Here is a 22767-nt window from a genome sequence, read left to right as displayed (position 1 = left end):
AAGTCAGCATTTCTCAAATTGGGTTCCGTGGGCCCCGCTGATCAACTCCTCCCTCTCCCTCCCAGCGCCTCCTGCATGCCGGGGAACAACTGTTCCCCAGCGTGCAGGAGGTGCTGGGAGGGAGGGGGAGGAGCAGGGATGGGGCGCACGGGGGGGAGGGGGCAGAGACAGGGAAGAGGAGGGGCAGGGGCGGAGTGGGGGTGGGGCCCGGGGCTAAATGAGGGTTTGGGGGGTCTGCGAAAATTTTTTAATCAAAATGGGGGTCCTCAGGTTGCTAAAGTTTGAGAACCGCAGTTTTAAGTGCATTTCTCACCTTCAACCTTTTCTTTGAGGTTTTTCTGACCTGAGCTGCTATTTCCTCCTCTTCCCGCAGCAGATCCTTGTAAGAGCGTTTTTTCTCTCGCTGGGTTCTACCTGCTGCCAGCCCCACGTCATCAATGCTTCGGTCACCCTCTAAGCATTCTAGCATTTGTGAGTGTGGTGAGAAAGGGAAGGATTGAGATACCCAATTAAGGAACAATGGAAGCAAATTCATTCCGCATAAAATGCAACACAATCACAGAGGTCAAAGTTGAAGCAGACCGATGTACAAAAAACAAAAACAAAAAAAGAATACTGGGGACTAGGAATTAGTGTGCTGTGCTGCCCCAACTGCAGGGAAAAGGCTCAGTGCCGTACAGTACCCTACAAGAGATCAAGGTTCAATTCCTAGTCTTGGTTTCTCCAGAGACAGGAGCTGGGGATGCTGCTGAGACTAAAACCAGAGTCTAGAGATTACTATGTTGTTGTGAAGGAGATTTAAATTCTATTCCCATTCCTGTTCTATGGAGTTGACAGGGACAATAAATGCTGCAAGGGCAGAGTTCAGTAATGAAGGTGTTCGCAGTCTGAAATGCCACCTGTGAAACCCATTTTCTAGTCCCAGTATCTCACTTCCTGACACCACGAGAGACTTGGAATGCTGCAGAAACCCAGCCTGATGCCCTAAGTCTTCGCATTCTGTACTGCCATGCAGGAGACCGGCTTCCTTTCCCACTCTCTCAACTCCACGGGCTTGCAGGGGCTGCAGAGGGTACCCTTTTTGAACACCCTCTCAGATTATGAAGCAGTCATACCTTCTTTTTTCTTGGAGTCATCATAAGCCATGGCGGTCCTGCAGGAGCCTGAGAATGTGTTGCCACGTCTGGGCTCCTTCCCCCGTTCCCGTCTACAGGACAAGGTCTAAGAAACAGAGAATGAGAATAACCCTCCCATAAAGTGGAATTATAATGGAGAAAAGGGAACTTCCCATTGGGAACTGAATGGAGACTCACAGGAAGAAAGTGGCAGAGGGAAAGCAAGGAAGTGTGCCTCCTTGTCTGCTCATGCTCACACTTAAGGGATGGGACGACTGGTAGAGAAAGATCAAACTTCAGGGTAGTTTGCTTTAGCTGATTCATATGTTAAAAGTTTGGAGGGGTCGCTTAATTTTACACGGAGATAACAAGGATCTCCTCTTCCTCGTGAAACCTCAAATTGGTAACATCATGTCATTTATTTCAATAAAATGTAAAATGAGTGATCAAATGGCTTGTTTTAGCTTCCATGTTGACACAAACAATTAAAAACAGAGTTGGTGTTATGATCCTTTCTTGTCAGCATTGTTGCAGAGTGGGGTCTTTGGAGACAAATGCTAAACCCCTGAATCTTGGATGAAGAATTTGGGGTGGAGAGAGAGAAGACCCCAGCTGGATACCAGTCCTGTGCAATGTCCAATGACCTTAGATCTACTACATTAATTGGAGATTTTGGGGCAGAGGTGTGCATCTTTTCTGAAATTCTTGCAGTCCCCCACCCTGCTACTTTAGCAATTCTGATGGCCAATTTGGGAGATGGGAGAGGAAGTAGAAGTAAAAAAGCACTCCCTTTTCCTAGGCATTCTGCAGCACTCCCAGCCTCTGGTAGCTCAGGAAGTTCCATGTCTCTCCTGATTGAGTCAGTCTATCTTAGGAATCCTTGTGCAGGTAAGAGGTTGCACCTTTTGTCATTGTGGAATAGGTGGATTCAGATTATCTCACAGAAAATAACTTGTGTTCTTCAGTCAGAGACCAGCTTCTTGGCAGAAGTGCAACTTTTAAAACCAAGTAATCCTTCCAGGGATTATCCAGTTCTCACCTGGCTGAAGTTACTTTTTTTTCCCCCCATCTGTGAATAAGAGACCAAGCAGTCGGTTTTCTGACTGGCTGAGACACAAACATGACACCATGCTGGCGTTAAGAGTTTAAACTCTTTGGGGTAGGGAACTTGTTTGTGTGTGTGTTTTGTAAAGCTCTCCATATACCTACAGGCTTTAGAAACAATTGGTTGACACTATAATATAAATATGTATGTATTCATGCTTTACTGGTTTCTAAAAAAAACAACAACAAAAAACAAAAAAACCCCACAAACCTACCACCACTCTACACCCACCACTACCACCCCCACTAAGTAGGAAACATTTTTGCTACAATTCGCATGGGGTAGAGGTTAATCTGCATTCATTTTAATATTTTAGGGAAATCATCCACCTCAGAAATTTAAAAAAAACCCCAGTATTACAAAAATGTATACAATGCCATTGGCAGACATGGCATAAGAACTTAAGAACAGCCATACTGGGTCAGACCAATAGTCCACCTAGCCCAGTGTCCTGTCTTCCAAAAGTGGCCAATGCCAGGTGCCTCAGAGGGAATGAATAGAACAGGTAATCATCAAGTGATCCTTTCCTTGTCGCTCATTCCCAGCTTCTAGCAAACAAAGGCTAGGGACACCATCCCTGCCCATCCTGGCTAACAGCCATTGATGGAACTATCCTCCACAAATTTATCTAGTTCTTTCTTGAACCCTGTTATAGTCTTGGGCTTCAAAACATCCTCTGGCAAAGAGTTCCACAGGTTGACTGTGCATTGCGTGAAGAAACACTTCCTTTTGTTTGTTTTAAACCTGCTGCCTATTCATTTCATTTGGTGACCCCTAGTTCTTGTGTTATGAGGAGTAAATAACACATCCTTATTTACTTTCTCCACACTGGTCATGATTTTATAGACCTCAATCATATCCCCCCCTTAATCATCATTTCCAAACTGAATAGTTCCAGTCTTATTAATCTTTCCTCATACGGAAGCTGTTCCATACCCCTAATAATTTTTGTTGCCCTTTTCTGTACCTTTTCCAATTCTAATGTATCTTTTTTGAGATGGGGTGACCAGATCTGCATGCAGTATTTGAGATGTGGGCATACCATGGATTTATATAGAGGCAATATGATTTTTTTGTCTTATTACCGGCCTGTAATTGTTGGAATCACCTCTGGAGCCCTTTTTAAAAACATCACATTAGCTTTCCTCCAGTCATTTGGTACAGAAGCTGATTTAAATGATAGGTTACAGACTACAGTTAGTAGTTCTGCAATTTCACATTTGAGTTCCTTTAGAACTCTTGAGTGAATGCCATCTGGTCCCGGTGACTTATTACTGTTTAGTGTATCAATTTGTTCCAAAACCTCCTCTGATGACACCTCGCTCAGGGACCGTTCCTCAGATTTGTCACCTAAAAAGAATGGCTCAGGTTTGGGAATCTCCCTCACATCCTCAGCTGTGAAGACCGATGGAAAGAATTAATTTTGTTTCTCTGCAATGGCCTTATCGTCCTTGAGTGCTCCTTTAGCATCATGATTGCCCAGAAGCCCCACTGGTTTAGCAGGCTTCCTTCTTCTGACATACTTTAAAAAAAAAAAAATTGTTGCTGTTATTTTTGTCTTTGGCTAGCTAGTCTTCAAATCCTTTTTTGGCTTTCTTAATTATATTTTTACACTTCATAGGCCAGAGTTTATGCTCCTTTCTATTTTCCTCACTAGGATTTAACTTCCACTTTTTAAAGGAAGTCTTTTTGCCTCTCACTGCTTCTTCTACTTTGTTGTTTAGCCAGGGTGCCACTTTTTTGGTTCTCTTACTATGTTTTTTAATGTGGGGTATACATTTAAGTTGAGCTTCTATTATGATGCTTTTAAAAAGTTTCCATGCAGCTTGCAGGGATTTCACTTTTTGCGCTGTACCTTTTAATTTCTGTTTCACTCACTTCCTCTTTTTTTGTGCAGTCCCCCTTTCTGAAATTAAATGCTAGTGTTGGGCTGCTGTGCTGTTTTCCCAACCACAGCGATGTTACATTTAATTATATTATGGTCACTATTACCACGCGGTCCAGTTATAGTCACCGCTTGGACCAGATCCTGTGTTTCACTTAGGCCTAAATCAAGAATTGCCTCTCCTCTTGTGGGTTCCAGGAGTAGCTGCTCCAAGAAGCAGTCCTTTTAAGGTGTCAAGAAACTTTATCTCTGCATCCCATCCTGAGGTGACATGTACCCAGCCAATATGGGGATGGTTGAAATCCCCCATTATTATTAAGTTTTTTATTTTTATAGCCTCTCTAATCTCCGTGAGCATTTCAGTCACTATCACCATCCTGGTTACGTGGTGGGTAATATATCCCTACTGCTACGTTTTTGTCATTTCACACACAGAATTTATTTAACACCATAGCACAGCCCTTTACAGAAAAATAAAAATAAGACAGATCCCTTCCCCGCAATGAGATTACGTTAAGGGCCACATCTTGCAAACACTACAAGGCACAATGTTTATTTCTGTGATCTGTTCCATTGACTTCAGTGGGACCACTCACGATAGTAGGCACTATACTTGATTGTAAATGTTTATAGGATCAGCACCTAACATAGATACAGCTTATCAACAGACAACAGAGATAGTGGGGTGTGATGGGAAAGATGAGGGTAACACCAAGAGGAAACAGAATTGTGTATGGTTATGTGCATACCTTATTAGTCCCATTAAAAAAAATTAGGGAAAGGAAGAGACAACAGTAGAGGTTAGAAGACAAGGTCCCTGCCCAGAAGGACTCACAAACTAAGCCCCTGACCCCGCAAAGCATGTGCTTAACTTTATGTACAAGCAGTCCTATGGACTTCGATGGGTCACACACACACGTAGTGCTGAAGGTGTGTTAGCAGGATGGGGGCCGTGGGTCCCTATTCTCCAAACCTCTGTCATGCAAAGAGTCCAGCTGAAGCCCACCTGTGCGACTGAGGACCTCTTATGCACCTAACGGCTGCAGCATCACTCAGACAACACAATGAATTCACAGTAGCCCACGGGGCGGAGGGGAAAGGTATAAGGAACCAGGAACCAACAGAAGCCTCCAGGGCAGCACCCTGCCCCAGGCAGAGCCCAGCGCCTTCTCTCCCTTCCTGGGCAACTGTGTGTGCTGCGCCCCCGTGGCTGGCACAGCAGCGATGGGTGCTCCAGGGCGCAGGGAGGCGACTGCCCTGCAGGACTATTGCCATTAGCGCTGTGCCAGTGGCCGCGTGCACAGACCCAGCGCGGGCACCGCAGCAGCCCAGCAGCGCCCCCTGCAGGTCCGAGGGGCAACACAGTTACCCAGCGCGCGCCCTGCCGGCGACCCTCGCACCTGCCCCCAGCGCTGTCGGAGCGTAACCCACTGCGCATGCGCACTGCCCTCCCCGCCGGGGCTTCGCGCGCCCCCTCGCTTTCCCGCCTCCTTGATTTGAACCAGCCCGGCCGCTTCACCGCCCCTTGCCCGCGTCTCCTCTCACCCCGGCGGGCTCCAGCCTCGCTCCAGCCCGCGGCTCTGCCCCTGGAGCAGGCCCCGGGGTCCCCCGCGGCGGCGGCCCAGGCCGGAGGCGGGAGCAGCCTGCCACGCGGCGGCCCCGCTCAGGGAGAGGGGGCTCCGCGGAGGCTTCACTCTGGTCCGCCGCTTCCCGCCTCGCCTCCGCCGGTGCCTCCGGCCGCCATCTTGGAATGGGAAAAGAGACGCCCGCCCGGCGCCCAGGGAGAGCCAGCCGAGCGCCGAGCGCCTCCAACGCAGGAGGCAGGCAGGGCACTCGGCCTGTAGCAGAACGCCGAGCCGATCGATCGATCGCCAGGCCCGCTACTAGCATCCTCGGGCCCAGTATAACAGGGCGGAGCGCAGCTGGGGCCCCGTCTTGTGCGCACCCCGCCCCGGGCTGGTGCTTCCCCTGGTTTACTTGCACCCCTTCCCGCAGCTCCTGGTTCTTTATCGAGTGCATGTGTGCACATACCCCTCCTCTCTCTCTCACACACACCCCAGCTCCTGCCCAGGGCTGGTGCATCACCTGGTGTACTTACACCCCCACCAGCTCCTGGTTCATCATCTCGACCAGGGGGTCTCAACCTTTTTCTTTCTGAGCACCCCCATGCTATAAAAACTTCACAGCCCAGCTGTGCTACAACTGGTTTTTTTTTTTTTCATATAAAAGGCAGGGCCAGCATTGGGAGGTAGCAAGCAAGGCAATTGCCTGGGGCCCCATGCTGCAGTGGACCCTGTGAAGCTAAGTTGCTTCAGACCTGGGTGGTGGGGCTTAGAACCCCAGGCTTCAGCCCCATGCAGTAGGGCTTCAGCTTTCTGCCCTGGGCCACAGCAAGTTCCTTGGTGGACCCCTGGCTGAGAACCACTGACCTAGTGTACATGCCCTGCCCATATCACCTAATCCATTAGCTAGTGTACACACACCCTGTCCCCAATACCTCCTGGTCCATCACCTAGTGTACACACACTGCTTCCCCCCCACCCCCCCAAATCACCTCATCCATTCTCTAGTGTACACACCGCTCCCACCCCCAGGTCCTGGTGTGTGTGTGTGTGTACCTCTCTCTCTCACACACACACACACACCCTACCTACCGGTTCATCACCCAGTGTACATGCACCACTTCTGCTCTGTTTGCTGTTATATCCCTCCTTTTCTCCAAACTCAAGACTGCAAGGACATGGCCTCCACCCACCTCTCATCCCTCTTTTGAGGCAGGTGAGTGTCCACGGAGTTGTTCCTGTGTGCAGTGCAGATTAGTTGCTGGCCAGGCAGGGTTCCTGCTACATTAACACTGCCTTAGGATGTTGATCAGAAGCCAACACTACTTAAAGATGGTTCTAACCACAGCAGAGAGGCAGTCCCACACACAGCTCTTCCAGGATTCCATCACTACTGGTGCATGATGGAGCTGGGACTCATTCCCCCCTTATAAAGCTACAAGCACTTGACCGAGCTTCACATTCAAAACCTCTGCATGAGAGAGCATGATACTAGTCACCTCCTACTCAAAACACTTGTCCTAGCAGGAAAAGCATACCCATTCCAGCTCTCTTACCAGAGCCCCATATGAGTTTCCTCTAACTCTTACCTCCACCCTCATTTTCTCTAAGTAGTCTGCCACAGCCTTCCTTTATATAGCTTCCAGCAGGCAGTCACATGATGATACTTACTCAGAGGCCTACTTGATCATGTGCCTTGTCCAGAGACTACAATTCCCAGCAACCCTTGGGCTTAAAGAGGCTATGTCCTATATAGACATGCTGGATGCCCCTGCATTTACAGAGCAGAACTGTGTTAGTCACCTTTTCCCTATTAGGTTCTAATCTAATCCAAGCACATTACTATTTATTTGTGTTATGATAGTGTCTAGAGATCAGGGTTCTCACTGTACTACACTATTCAAACACATAGTAAGAGCTAATCCTTGCCCTGAAGACATTTAAGCATTACTCCTAGGGGAATTCTGTGCCAAAAAAATTAAAATTCTGCACACAATATTTTAAAATACTGCATATTTTGTTTGTCAAAATAACACAATATAATCATGCCAGTTTCAATTATTTTGGTAATTTATTTCAAAATACCTGTCAGACAACAAAAAAGATTCAGGAAATGCCACTCTTACTTCTGTGCTGCTGCTGGTGGTGGTGCTACCTTCAGAGCTGGGCACCTGGCCAGCAGCTGCCACTCTCCACTCTGTCTTCAGAGCTGGGCAACTGGAGACCAGGTTTCATGGGGGAAACCAGGTTTTACGGTCTGTGGCACAACTTTCACGACCGCAAATTTGATGGATCCCTAAATATAAGAGGGAGGACGGTGCCACTAGGGTCAGATGAGGAAAAACTGGAAAAAGGAAGCATTTTGATGGACATCACAAATTCTGTGTGATTCTGTGCAAACTCTGCATTGTGCAGTGGCGCAGAATTCTAGCAGGAGTAAAGCATGTACATAACGTTCCTCATCTGAGCCTGAGTAGTCCCACTGAAATGGTTGCAGAATTGGGGCCTTAATTTGTATTAATTCAGATGTTCTCATACACATGAGTATCCTGACCTGAGCCCCACTGTAAGTGAAGGCCTCTCTCGAAAAATGCTGCTATCCCTCCAATCCCCATCACAGAGAGGGGTGAAAACCTGTTTTGATTTTGCTCATTGACATCTCCTAATGTGGTGAAAGCACCTTCAGTGGTGTTCCTGTCCATCCATGCATGACCATAATAGTGTCTTCCTCATGGACTGAATTCCAACACCCATTACCATCCTTGTAGACACCCAGGGATGAGTTGGTCCGGTGCAGTATTTTACCAATGAGCAAACCTGTGTCAAGGTAAATGCTTTATTATGAACAGAACTCTGTATTACTACCTTGTGTAATTGCAGTCTACGGCTGCCCTGTCCTGCAGTTCTTTATTTCTGCCTCAGCAGGAAGTGTCATAGGAAACCAAAAACTGCAACTAGAGATTACAGGAATTGTGGCATCTCTACACTTCCTGAAGGACTCATTGTATAGCACTTCCCCACTTTCTTTTAAGATTCCCCTTTTAAAATTTCCATATTGAACTAAAATGCCAATAAATTAAACTATAGGAAATACAATAACTGTCAACTCTTCAGGTTGCTTAAAAACACAACCCTACCATGTCTTGATCAGTCTCTTAGGTCATTTCAGCAATCTTCCCGATCTGCTGTATTGCAAAACATCTCCAGTCAAATCATTGTCTGCAACAGACTGTTCAGCCTCATGGTCAATTACAGGGTCCAAGCTGTCAGGTGTCTTGAGCAGATGCTTATGATTCCTTCATAAGATTTTGCCTTTGTCACAGTTTTAGGGTTACTGCACCTGTATTCTCCCTCTCTGTTCCTCTCCAGGAGTGCCCAGTCATGCCTCAGAATTCCAGCCTCACCTGTCTCTGGGCAGGGACACTTGTCACACCCTCTTCTGACTAGGGGTTTTAAGGCTGCACGGCTCCTGCCATGTACTGTGAAATCCTCAGCAAACCAGTCTGCCTAAAAGCCAGCACCTAGGTTGTGCTTTCTGTCCAAGGGCTACTCCTGGGGGAATTCTGCACCACTGTGCGTGTACAGAATTCATGTCCCCTGCAGATTTCTTGGCTTTCCCACAGAAAAATGACTTTCTGACAGGAAAGCAAAGGGAAACTGCAAGAGCAGTCACACACCTCTCCTTAGCAGTGCAGGTACATTGTTTCAGGCATCCAGAGCAGCTGGCAGAGAGGTAAATCACTGCAGGGCTGGGGACACCCCAGCCAGTGGCTTCTACCCTGAGCCAGGATCAGCTGCTAGTCCCAGCTGGGCTGGAGGCAGGAGAGGACGGGACTTCTTCTTCCACTGCAAGGAGTGGCTGGGGCTGTGTCAGACCCACCCCAAGAAACCTCCTCCAGCTGCAAGAAGCTCGGCATCCTCCCCTGCTTCCTGCCACATCACGCCTCAGCTGCAGGGAGGAGGGGTCACTGTAGCTGCTCCCCCGTCCTCCCAACCCTTGTGCATCCGGGCCTTCCATACCCAGACACGCTTGCCAAGCCTCACCCCGTACACCCAGAACCCCCCTAGCACTCTGTAATGTTACATCCCATAGGCTTTATGGAAATATGCTTATGATAGGATGGGTAAGAATGGTGTCCCTAGCCTCTGTTTGTCAGAGGATGGAGATGGATGGCAGGAGAGAGATCATTTGATCATTGCCTGTTAGGTTCACTCCCTCTGGGGCACCTGGCATTGGCCACTGTCGGTAGACAGATACTGGGCTAGATGGACCTTTGGTCTGACCCAATACGGCCGTTCTTATGTTCTTATGTTATGGCATAACTGAGATATATTTTATGCAAGTTGGGTCTTGTAAGGTATCATTGGAAAGGTTATGATTTACTGAATGCGATTATCCAGTTTTTTATGCATGTATCATTTCTGTATCTAAAGTTAGGAATATTGACTATGTAACAATTACAACTGTGTGTGTGTTTGGGAGGCACCCATCAGACAACAGGCCATCAGCCTTGATGGGCCATTAGGAAGAAACAATAAGACTTTGAAGATACTAATCTCTCTCCTTGCTGAGAGGTGTCTTGGGATGTACCTGTGACACTATTAGGTCAGGTGGTCCTGTCACCTGGTACAAAACACTATCTTGGGCTTCTAATAATTTTCCACTAAAAGGAGGGGGAGGCCAAGACTGAGAAACAGAAGATTCCTGCTTTATGTAAATCTTACTTAAAGCTGGGGAGTAGGGCGAACAGGACTCTTCTCCATTGCCTCCCTGCCCAAGAAGAAGACTGCTGAGACTATCTGAAGAGACAAAGGAACTGATATGTGGGAAAGGCATGGGCTCAGTTCAGACTAAGGGCTTGTCTACACTGGCAAGTTTTGTTGATAAAACTGTCAACAAGGGGGAAAAAATAATTGACAAAAGCAAAGTCGTCAAAGCCTGTCTACATTTGCTCCCTCTGTCGACAGATTGTGTCCATATTCGGGGCACCCCATTGTCAACAGCCAGAGCAATGGACTGTGGGTATGTATCCCACAGTGCCTGGTGACACCATTTGTCGCTAGGTGTGGGAATGCAGAAATGGAGCGCAGCGCATCCTGGAATGTGCAAAATGTACTATCATGCACCGCTTTGTGTCCCAGCCTTCCAATGGTTTCTGGCTTCCTTTTGTGTCGTTTTTCAAACTGTCATTCTTTTGTAGTGCGCGCCAGCATCTGCAGTGAGAGAGGCTGGATCCCGCACTTCTCTCCTAGGCACTGCTAGCTGTCGTGAGGACATCGCGCATGGCAGCACAGTTACTTGCAAAGTTACTGACAGAGCATGAATCGCAGGCACCCGAGTGTGATATGGACAGCAGCTACTTATCAGTGCTTTGTGCATTCACAGAGCAGCTGCATACGTAGACCGTCGCTTTTGGGTGAGGGAAACAAGCACTGATTGGTGGGATCACATTGTCATGCAGGTGTGCAATGAAGACCAGTGGGTACCTTCCTGGAGCTATGTGCTGAGCTGGCCCCCGACCTGTGGCGCAAGGACACCAGATTGAGAGCTGCCCTTTTGGTAGAGAAGCGTGTTGCAATCGCAGTGTGGAAGCTGACGAATCCAGACTGCTACCGGTCAGTTGTAAATCAGTTTGGAGTAGGGAAGTCCACTATTGGAGCTGTATTACTCTGAGTGTGCAGGGCAATAAATTGCATCCTGCTGTGGAGGACCGTGACTCTGGGAAATGTGCACGAAATAGTGGACAGCTTTGCAGAGATGGGTTTCCCAACTGTGACAGGGCGACTGATGGCACACACATTCCAATTTTAGCAGCAGACCACCTTGCCTCTGAATACATCAATAGGAAAGGATACTTCTCCATGGTCTTGCAGGCACTTGTGGATCACCAGGAGCATTTCATGGACATCAGTGCAGGCTGGCCTGGAAACCTGCATGACACACGCATCTTGAGGAACAATGGCCTGTACAGAAAGCTGCAGGTGGGGACTTTCTTTCCAGACCACAAGATCACAGTGGGAGATGTGGAAATGCCCCTTAGTAATCCTGGGAGACCTGGCTTAGCCCTTACAGCCCTGGCTCATGAAACCCTTACATAGGGCACCTGGGCAGCAGCAAGGAGCATTTTAACAACAGGCTGAGCAGGTGCTGCATGGTAGTCGAATATGCATTTGGCCGTTTGAAAGCTCACTGGAGGTGTCTCAATGGCAGGCTAGACCTTACCGAGGATAATATTCCCATGGTCATGGCTGCGTGCTGCACTTTGTATAATCTGTGTGAAACTAAGGATGAAATGTTTGCTCAGGTGTGGAGCATGGAGGCAGAGCGCTTGGCTGCACAGTTTGAACAGCCAGATGCTAGGGCTGTCAGAGGAGCCCAGAGGGCTCCTCTTAACATCAGAGAGGCTTTGAGAAACCACTTTGACAATGAGGGGCAGTAACTCATGTCTGCTCTGGAGTTGCTTCCCTGGTGCATCCATATACAATTTTTGGGCCCAAGATCCATGCAACAAAATGCTTTAAAAGCCTGTTCCCGAGAGTGAATTGATTGCTATACACTTTTGTAGAACACAGAATAAAAATGCTGTACCATTAAATACCTTAGCATTTATTTCTTGTTAAAAAGGGTAAAACCTCACAACTGTGTGTAGCTCCAGCTATCATTGTGCAAGCTGTGAGAGAGGGTGGAGTGCTGGGGAAATTCAGGAGTGATAGGAATGTGTGGGCATAGAGCGGGCTGGGGTTGGCAAAGAATTGTGCATCTGCATGTGCTGGAGTGGAGATTGACCACGGATCTGCTCAGTCTGCAGCTGTATCAAAGACTTGAGCATCTCCGTCTGATCCTCCATAACGTTTATCATCCGCTCTGTCATTTTCCTAGCAAATGCAGCATTCTCTTTTCTGTCCTGCTTTTCAGCTTCCTAGCACTCTGCATTCCCTGGTCTGTCTCTCATCACGCTGCAGCACCTCCTGGAACATATCTTCTTTGCTGCGCCTAGGGTTCTTCCTTATCTGCCGAAGCCAGTCTGCATGGTGTGTTCCTCAAGGTCTGTGCTGAACAGAAGAGGGATTGTTACATTCCAGCAAACAATTGAAACCTTTTAGTAACAAGGGACTTTTGCTAGTAGCAATCACTTTCTCTCTGACACTCTAGGCAGGCACACAGCTCCGCAAGCACCCCAAACAAGGTGAGTGTCAGGAGTGTGGGGAAGGCGGTTGTGTGTATGGACAAAACAGTCATAGCTTGCAGGGCAGCTTTGCAGGGAACTCATTCTAAAATTATCACACACTTTTTTACAGGGTGGTGGCTGACATCTCGCTGCTGCGGGCAACCAGGGAAACCATGGCACAACTGCTGCGTGCTTTCACCCCAGTCTATATGCAGCTCAGCTATGTGCCACTTTGGTCCCAGCTCCAGTGATTGCAAAATGGCATGGTACAGTTTCTTACAATGGGGGAACTAACAAGGCTGAAATCCCTTGGAATCTGCAGCAGAGGATTAACAAGTGCCTCTTGGAAACTTTCCAGAGCCTCTCTCTGGAGGATTCCCTGCAGGTCTCGATGTCCATTGACACCCTGCTTGGCCATGCAGATTAGCTACACAGGGCAATGTCCAGCTCACAGAAAACACTACCTGCCTCCCACTTTTCAATTCCCTTCACAAGCCACAGCAACTTACCCAGCGTCTCATCTTCTTCCTGCTCCCCGTTGAGCACTTCTGGAGTGGAGAAAAGTTCCTGGCTGCCTGCCCCACCGGGCGGACCCTGCTGGGAGCTCCACATCCTCTTCTAGCTCCACTTCTTCATCCAGAATTTCAGTCTCTGGGTTACCCCCTCTTTCTGTTGCCTCCGAATTATCCACAGGGCTATCGGTGATGGAGGTGGGGTTACCACCGAGGATAGCATTCAGCTCCTTATAGAAGCGGCAGGTCTTAGGTGCACCACCAGAGTGATGGTTCGCCTCCCACGCCTTATGGTACTCCTGCCTCATCTCCTTTATCTTTGCTCTGCACTGCTGCGTGTCCCAATCATAGCCCTTTTCGCACAAGCCTCGAGAAATTTGCCCATATGTGTCCTGATTCCTACGGGTCACTCACAGCTGGGACTGAACAGGCTCCTCTCCCCATATACTGATTAGATCCAACAGCTCAGCAGTGGTCCAAGTGGGAGAGCATTTGGTGTGATAGCCAGCCATGCTCACCTGGGAAGTCACCTGGGAAGCCAGCAAGCAGGAAATGAGATTTAAAATTCCCAGGGCTTGCAAGAGGGAGGAGTGGGTTGGTTGCAGGACAGTGAAGTTCAAACCGCTGACCAGAGGGCAGCATGGGAATTGTGGGATACTTTCTGGAGGCCAATAAAAAAAAAATTGAAAAAAAAAAAAGCTGTGGTATCTACACTGGCTGTTTGTCAACAATAAAGGGAGGGGAAAAGACAAAAGTCTCTTGCAGGGGCGGAAGTTTTTTATTGCCAAATCTGGGCATTTTTGTAAAAAACAAACAGTCACATTGCAGCCAAAATTTGCCATGTAGACAAGCCCTAAGCAGGAGTCTAGTCTGCAAAGAGAAATAACTGGAACTCTAAGCTACAGAAACTCTGAAACTTGCCTAGAACATCATTTAGGGTGAGAAATTACTTCTTGAAACCAGTCTCTAAGATCTTAAGCTTAGTTTGTGTGTTTTGTGTTATTTGCTTGGTAATCTGCTTTGTTCTGTTTGCTGGCCCTTATAACCACTTCAAATCTGCCTTTTATAGTTAATAAACTTGTTTTAGTTTATTATTAAACCAAGTTTGTGCAATTTCTAACTGGGAGGGGAGCAAGAAGTTGTGCATATCTTCCTCCACATCGAGAGAGGGGGCGAATTTATGAGCTTACTTTGTATAGATTTCTCTACACCGCAAGACTATTATTTTGAGTGTACTTTCTAGAGGGGAGCTGCACTTGAGTGCTGGGCAATTTCCTAGCTGAGTCTTCTCAGAGAGAGCTGTTTGCAGACTGTATCATTCTACAGCTGGTGCATCCTTACCTGTGTGTGTGCTGCCAGAGGCTGGAGAGCCTAATTCAACAAAACAGGGAGAGAGAGTCCAGGCTAGTGGAGCAGGCAGGCTCAGAGAAATCCCAGTACATCAGGTGGCGTCCCAGGAGGGGGCGGGGTGTCCAACCCAGCACACATTCCTATACCTGTACCCCACCCCACTGAACCTCAGCTCCTGCAACTGGAGCCACCCTGACTCCAGACCTCTTGCCTCCAGACACCTACCCCTGCACTCCAGACCACCCCCCACTGAGGTCCCTGCACTCAAACCCCCACCCCCTGCATCACTGAGCTGCCACATCAAGACACCCACGCCACTGATCCCCAAGTAGCTGCACCCAGATGCCCACCCCACCAAGTCCCACTCCCCCTGCACCCACACTGCCCTGTTGAGACTCCCACATGCAGACCCCTCCACTGAGCCCCAACCACCTTCATCTGGAAGCTCCTGCAGAGTCCCATTGCCCCTGCACCTGGAGCCGCCCCTCAATGAGCCTCTTTGTATCCAGATCCCCCCACACCTAGACCCTCACTGAGCTGCCTGCACCCAGATTGCCCCACACAGAACCTTCTCAGCCCACACCTGGATCCCCCCACACTGAGTCCTTCACACTTGGATCCTACCCGGTTGAACCTGCCTGCCCCACACCTACTGCACCTGGCACAGAGGGGCAGGGCCCCAAGGTGTTTCTGGGGCAGGCCCAGGCATTGTGCTCTGTCAGGGTCGGGTGCAGCCTCACCACTGAGTCCATGTTTCAGGGGTGCAGCGACTGCAGGGTGATCTCCCACCTTTGTGCAGCCAGTGGCCTATGCTCCCCACTGCCATGCTGGAGCCTCTGCATTTATTTATTGACAAATAAAACTTGCAGAATTTTAAAATATTTGGTACAGAATTTTTTGGCACAGAATTTCCTCAGGAATAAAGGGCTATAAACAATGTATTGCCAGCAGTTACAAGTTGCCACCCACACAGCTCTTCCAAAATAAGCAATATTTATTCTTAGGGCAGAAGCATTACAGAGAAAACATGTGACGTTCCCCTGGTGTTTTCTGGACCAGTGATCTGCCAGGTCACTCCAATCCTTGACTCTGGGAGCCAGCCTTACCCTGCTCTGCTGTGAGAACTCCCACTCCTGGGCTGTTCACACACAGCCTCTAGCATGTAAGCTGCTCCCAGCTACATAAGTGAGCACTTTTGGCCAGCCACTGCTTGGATTGTGCAACCGAATGACACTAGCCAATATCTCTGGTTCCAGACACAACCCTAGGAACCTCCATCTTGCAGTGTCCAGTTATGCCCGCTGGATGCTGCAAGTTTATATGAGTTTGTCAATTTAACAAATAAATTGATATGTACCAGGCTTGTTATCCCAAGGGAAGTCTCTGATATGGTCCAAACCAAACGCACTGCTTCAGGTAGAATAAACAGATTTATAATCTAGCTTTTGTAAATTAGTAAATCAAAGCGCAACATGTCAGATTTGGTCAAAGGAAATAAAAGCAAAACGCATTCTAAGCTGATCTTAACACTTTCAATCCCCTTACAAATTTAGGTACTTCTCACCACAGGCTGGCTGGTTGCCCTTCAGGCTCTCACCTTTGATCAGCGCTTCAGCCACTTGGTGGTGGTGTCTGTAGATGGAGGTGGGAGAGAGAGAGAGAGAGTGTGCGCGCGAGCGCACGCATGGCAAATGTCTCTCCCTTTTTTCATGTTCTTTTTTCCCCCTCTTGGCTTTGTCCCCCACTTCAGAGTCAGGTGAGCATCTGAGTCCCAAACTGAGCAAGGGAAGGGGCGTGACTCACTCGAGAGTCCAACAGATCCTTTGTTGCTGCCTAGACCAGCGTCCTCTGTTCCTATGAGGCTGGGCTGGGTTTGTCCCATACATGCCCTGATGAGGTGTGAACTGCCCCTCTGCTCCTGGAGAGTTTTGCCTGCACTTGTTTTAAGCCATGAGGACACATTTTCAGCCTCATAACTATATACATGAAATTACAACCTACAACAACAATTCTCAGTGCATCATGAGCCTTCCAAAGACACCTGACATGACAAACTTTGCATTGCATACCACACAATCAAATTATAAGGATGAACATGGTGGTGCAGGGTGTTCCCATGAGGTACGGAGTGTCACAATATGAAAAGTAATAAAAATTCCTACCTGTTTACTTAAAGCTTACCAGAGGTCACCCCCAACTCCAGCATAGGTAGGTGTCAGCCTTTCCAACCCTTCAGCAAGGGTTGGGGGTATCCCTAGGGCCCATAGTTCCGTCACTTTGTTGAATCAACAGGAAGAATCACAAGTCAGTTTTGAGCTGATTCCTTTATACCAAAAGCCCTTTCTTTGTTTCCTAGTCTGGAAAATCTGGTTTGAATCAGTATATGCAAAGCATTTTAGGGGGTGGTGCTTCTCTGCAATTGTTTGCAATCCCACGGGTAATCACTCACCCCCCCCACCCCCTCCGCCCCACACAAACTCTTTTTAGTTCCTGGAGGAGATGTGGTAAACCTCTCTCATTAAACAGACCACAACCATACCTAAACCAGTCATACATTTAATATAATGGTCCCCAAAGATGGTGGTTGCAATATTTGTCACAGCCTTCATCTGTGATCACTGAGTATGAACACCTTCATCTTTGATCACTGTAGCTTTGACTGGCCAGTGCCCATCTTACCAAATCTTTGTTTTTCAATGGTGGCAGAGGTCTTGCTCCTTTATTATAATATTTTGTCTGATTGTATTTTCCCAGTCTTTTCCTCACTATCACCGACTCCTTAGTCACCCTTTGTTTTTGTCTCATATGTGAAAATTGAGTATTTATATGTTTGTGGTAGAGGAGTTCAGGGGGTGACTTTCCATATTGCAGCATTGTAGCTTTATAGTTAAATAGTGCTACATATGCATCTTCTCTTCCATTCATTACTTTGAGAAAGTTCTTGGCTATACATACTCCACATTCAGCTAATCCGTTGTTTTGAGAATATCTGGGATTATGTCTGATGATGAAAGTTGTATATTTTAGCTAAGTCCAAGAATTCCCTATTCTTGAACTGAGGCCAAGGGATGTACTGGCCACTGCTTCCAGCAGCTCCCCTTGGCCTGGAGCAGTGAACCGTTGCCACTGGGAACCGCAATCGGCCAAACCTGCGGACGCAGCAGGCAAACAAACCGGCCCGGCCCACCAAGGGCTTTCCCTGCACAAGCGGCAGAGCAAGTTTGGGAACCACTGGTCTATGGTATACATCCTCTTAACAAGACCAAGCACCTCACATGTCTATAGGCCCAAGACTGTGGCAGTACACTGAGGTATGTGACCAAACTCTTGTTTTATTATTTCCCGCATTATTTTTAAGTCTCAGTGTGCACTTCCCCAACACCGGGATTATTCTTCCATTACAGTATTTCACAGACTTTATTCTTTTATATGCTCTACTCTATTTCAGATTTTGTTATTACATTTACTTGTAATGAATGTCAGTGTCAGTCTTGTATGTCACACAGATGGCATTTTTGCACCTTTTAATTAACTAGTCTGAGTTTTCAGCCTCCTCCATTGTTGTGCTTAAGAACAGCTCTTCCTTTTCATTTCAGGAATCCCTTTCTGCATTTAATACATGCACTTTCCTGCTTTTGCTACACATTGGTTGGGTTTATTATAGTTTCTACATATCTGCCTGAATGCTGGGAATTTACTATACTCATGCTCGTTGCCATGTCGCTGGCATGGTTTCCTGTTTTCCATGTTTCTGTCCTTGGCTAATTTAATTTCGGTGCACTTTTCCCTTGCCGGTTTAGCTATAGCACTCACAGTCATGAGCAGTGTGCCTTTTTGCTTGTGTTAAGTTTGTTCTGCTGCTTGACAGATACATATTGCCCTTTCTAGTTTCAGATCCATCTCCCTTAATAACTGTTCACAGACTTTATTGCTAAATCCCAGGGCAATCTGATTTTTAATGAGCCTTTTAATATTCCACGTTCACAGGACTGACTTTTTAGTTTTAAGTCTGTGACAAACTCCTCTGTTGTTTCCCCTTCATTTTGTTTTCTCATCCAGAACACACCCCTCTAATAAGTATCTTTTTTTCTAGAAACACAATGATCCTCAAACCTTTTCATTATTTCTGCAAAGCTTTCTTCTCCCTCTCCACCACCCATCTGTATGCAATGCACTGTATACGTCTAGGGCTTCTGTGCCTAGCACTGTTAAGAGCAGAGCAATCTTTTGTTCATCCTCCAGTTTATTTGCCCCAGAGGGATTCATATACAGCTCAAATTGTTATTTGCACCGTTTCCAGGCATACTCAGCATTTCCCCTGATTCTCAGGGCTGGTGGCGGAGTTACTTAGCTTTGCACAGACTCTGTGGCATCCACTGCAATATGAGCACTCTCATGGGGCCGAAGCTGCGGGACCAGCGGACCCTCCGCAGGCAAGCCGCCGAAGGCAGCCTGCCTGCCGTGCTTGGGGCGGCAAAATGCCTAGTGCCGCCCCTGCCTATGACTGCCCTGTCTTGGGCATCTTCATTTCTGCCCCAGCAGGAAGTGTCCCAGGATTGAAACCAAAGATTGCATCTAGAGTGTACAGGAAGTTTGGCATCACTGCACATCCCAGAGGACTTGCTCTATGGCACACCCAGAACCTTGACATGTTTGATCAGTTAGAGCACAATACTGTGGGGCAAGCCTTACCTTTGCCACACTTTATTATTTGTATTATAGCCCCTAGGGGCCTCAGTCATGGATCACTTCCCCATTCTGCTAGGCACTGTGCAAACATTTGGCCCCATCCCAAATGAGCTTACAAGCTAAGCAAGCACTTTTCCCAGCTGCAACTACACGTTGTGCAGAAACATCCACTTATTTCACAAGCACATGCTGTAAACTCATGGACATAAGATCAGAGAGGCAGGATGCTGATGGAATGTGTGGGGAGGAGGCAGTTATGACACAAGAAAGGGTCAGTGTTTTTAAAATTAGAATGATTGTTTAGAATAGGATTTGAAGGTGGCAAGGAAGCCTTTAGGACAGCTAATGAATAGAATAGGTAGAGAGGGTGAGTTTGATCTTGTTTTGTTCCCTGGAATGCGACATGATACAGGGTCCCCTGCAGTTTAATGATTTTAGCAGCTGATAGTTTAGAGGTATTAGATTGCATCTGTGATTGCATGGGGGGGAATGGGGGAAATATATGTTTTCTATTCAGTCAATCACAGAAACAAGCAGCTTTTTTGAGGCAAATCACTTTATTTATTAGTATTCAAGTCACTAAAGCATGATATTTATACATAAAACCACTGAAGCACTAACAGCATTCAAATCTCTCTTGGTGACATCCATCCACGTTTCTCTCCATAAAAGTGTTCTGAAAAAAACCTCATTTAAATCACTCCCTCTTTTCAGAGCCAATATGTGAAGCTAGTTGGCACAGCCCATCACCATTTATTGCCTCAATTCAAACAATTCAAACAACATAGCATTACCCGCTTTTGGTAAATCACATGATCCCATTAGGATACACATCTGAGCATACAAATCATGAGTAGAAACAGCACGACAGTAGGAACTGCTGCTGTAGAAAGTTGAGGCCACTCTAGGCTAGATCCACAAAGGGATTTAGAGGCCTGACACTTGAGGTTCTAAATTTTGGATGGGTACCTAAAATCCCTGCTCAGCTATCGCCTAACTCCTTAGGCACCTAAGACCATAGGGCCCAGATCCTAAAAGTTATTTAGGTGCCTAAGTCCCACTGATTTCAATGTGAGTTAGGTGCCTAAATACCTTTGAGGATCTGGGCTTAGGTGCCTGAGTCCCCTAGGTGCCTGAATTTCTACAACTGGGCATGCACACACTTGGCTAAGTCCTGACACCCAGCTTATGCCTAAACCCAAATGGCATAATCAAAGTAGGCCTTATCCCACCTATCTTGCCCACAGGGCCCTATCTGGTTGGCCTTCTCAGGGTACACCTACCAGATCAGGCCTTGCCCAAGACATCAGAGAAAGAGGAGGAGGAGGTGGTAGTGGTGGGATTCAGAGCCGTACACCTCAGAATAGCCCCATTGTTCCATATTGGGACGGGGGATTTAAACCTGGGTCTTTCATGTGCTGGGTGACTGCTCTAACAACTGGGCTAAAGGAGGGCACCTCCCACCCCACGCCTTTCCTCTTGTGAGAAACCAGCTGTGAATCCTAAGCAGAGGGAGGCACCTCCCTCCAGCCTGGACTTTGGTGCCTATATCCCTTTGAGAGGTGAGGCTTAGGTCATGCCTCTCTTCTTGGCATTTCCTATTGGCTATTTTACGTGACTCCTTGCTCACTATGCTGGCTTTTGTGGATCCTATTATTAGGCGAATCTCTTCATGCAATTTATAGGCAGCCTGGGCATCTAACTTGGGGCTGTGGATTTCATTAGGAGGGTGCCTACAAGTAAGGCATTGCAATGTTGAGACTATGTCCCCTTTATGGATCTGGCCCTCGGCACCTCTCAGAAAATACTCAGCACCTGGCAGAATCAGACCATTGTATTGGAGAACTTGTGAAAGATCACAGAGATGCAGGAGGAAAAACCAGCTGCAGCAAACCTTTCTCACCGCTTTGACTGCTTCCTTACCTGAACCTCAGCATCAGTTGATTAAGGACGTTTGGGTGACATTGCCTACTGAGAATATATGACTTGTTTCCTTGGGGCCTCCATGACAATGAGATGCATGTTGCCTAAAGTTAGCCTACTGATCTGTAACATTTTGAGATGCGAGTAAATAATTTCTACTGTTGATGCAAGAAATGCACAAATCCATAACAATGTCAAATGCAATATTAAAGACAGCATAAAGAGCTCTGTGGACATTTTATTAGTTCCCTCTTCCTTGCTTGCAAATTAGAAACCTCGTTTCTTTTCTGAGCCAATTTGGTTTTTCTAGTCAGCAAACAAATAATTTCTCTCTCCCTCTTCCTAAATTCCAAAAAGACTTGTATTAATTAGACATGGGCCTGAACCAACACCTCTGATCTCTGGATCTATCTCCAGATCCCAACAGCTTTTGTTGTTGTTGTTGCTATTTTGTTTGTTTGTTTTTATTTTAGACAATGCCACTCTTCTCTATGCATACTAGCATGGTTATTAGTTAATGTAACAGGGTTCACTCACCACTGTGGCACATCCTGCTGGCTGTCCTGGGGATTAGCTCAGTTCGCCAGTGCGCCCTCCTTTGGTGGTGCCTCACCGCCATCACTCCTACTCTAGGACCCATGTCTCTCCAAGGACCGTGGCATCCTCTTCAGCAACACAGCCCTCCAGCTGTGCCACACACTGTGCTCCCCCGTTCAGCCACTTCCCTTAGTGGCTACTGCAGCAAATTGTCTGGCCACTTCCTTGTGGCCCCAGCACCTCTTGCCCTTGCCTCAGGGCCTTAGCCCTGCAAACCCCAGCAGCCAGCCAGAAGCTGTCTCTTGCTCCCCCAGTCCCTGCTCGCAGCACTGCTCTGTCCAGGGTGCTGGCAGTTCTCTCAGCCTTCCAGAAACACAATCCTTCCTCCCCGGGCTCCCAGCAGAGAACTGCCCTCCTCTGCTCTGCAGTTCCCTTTTCATATGGGCCTGCTTGGCCCTGATTGGCTGCTCCCTTCAGCCCTTTCCTGATTGGCTGCCACTCTGCAGCCACCCTAGGGCTCTATTAACCCCTTAGAGGCCAGAGTGGTGCAGGCACCCCATCACAGTTAACTTCTACCATACAATCTTTAGGGGGCAAACTAATATCTTACATTTCTGTAGGTCCTACAAGAAATAAAATTATTTTAAAATTTCTCAGCAAAAGGATTTAGGATATGAAGGACATTTGCCATGAGGGAACAACAACCTTAGTTAGGTTAGATTTTGGGAGCAAGATGACTTGATAGCACCCTCTTTAATTTCATCAGCATTAGTAAGGTAGCAATTCCAGTTTGAATCCCAAAGCAGGAGTTGGTTAGAGGACAGGTGCATCAAGAGAAGAAGAGAGGGAGAGAGAGAGAATGGGATGAAGAAAATCTCCTGCATATCACGTTGATTACAAAATGAAACGGTTTGTCTGAT

General features: G+C 47.4%; 1 protein-coding gene across 13 annotated transcripts in view; it reads right to left on the bottom strand.

Moving 5' to 3' along the window:
• Nucleotides 1–22254, bottom strand: part of HMGXB4 (HMG-box containing 4) — a 34714-nt gene extending 12460 nt beyond the window's left edge. For 2 of the 13 annotated variants that reach the window (XM_039499428.1, XM_039499434.1), the window contains exons 1-3: nt 1314–2612; nt 1116–1221; nt 314–462 (exon numbers count right to left, since the gene is read on the bottom strand). In XM_039499428.1, coding sequence (XP_039355362.1) covers nt 314–462; nt 1116–1221; nt 1314–1439 — 381 coding nt within the window. In that variant the 5' untranslated portion in view covers nt 1440–2612. The other 11 variants (XM_039499402.1, XM_039499367.1, XM_039499378.1 and 8 more) reach the window with 11 other exon arrangements.
• Nucleotides 22255–22767: the final 513 nt, after the last annotated feature.

This window comes from Mauremys reevesii, linkage group 1, assembly GCF_016161935.1.
Source record: "Mauremys reevesii isolate NIE-2019 linkage group 1, ASM1616193v1, whole genome shotgun sequence".
NCBI classification, from domain to species: Eukaryota; Metazoa; Chordata; order Testudines; family Geoemydidae; genus Mauremys; species Mauremys reevesii.
This window is presented reverse-complemented; position numbering and strand designations above follow the sequence as displayed.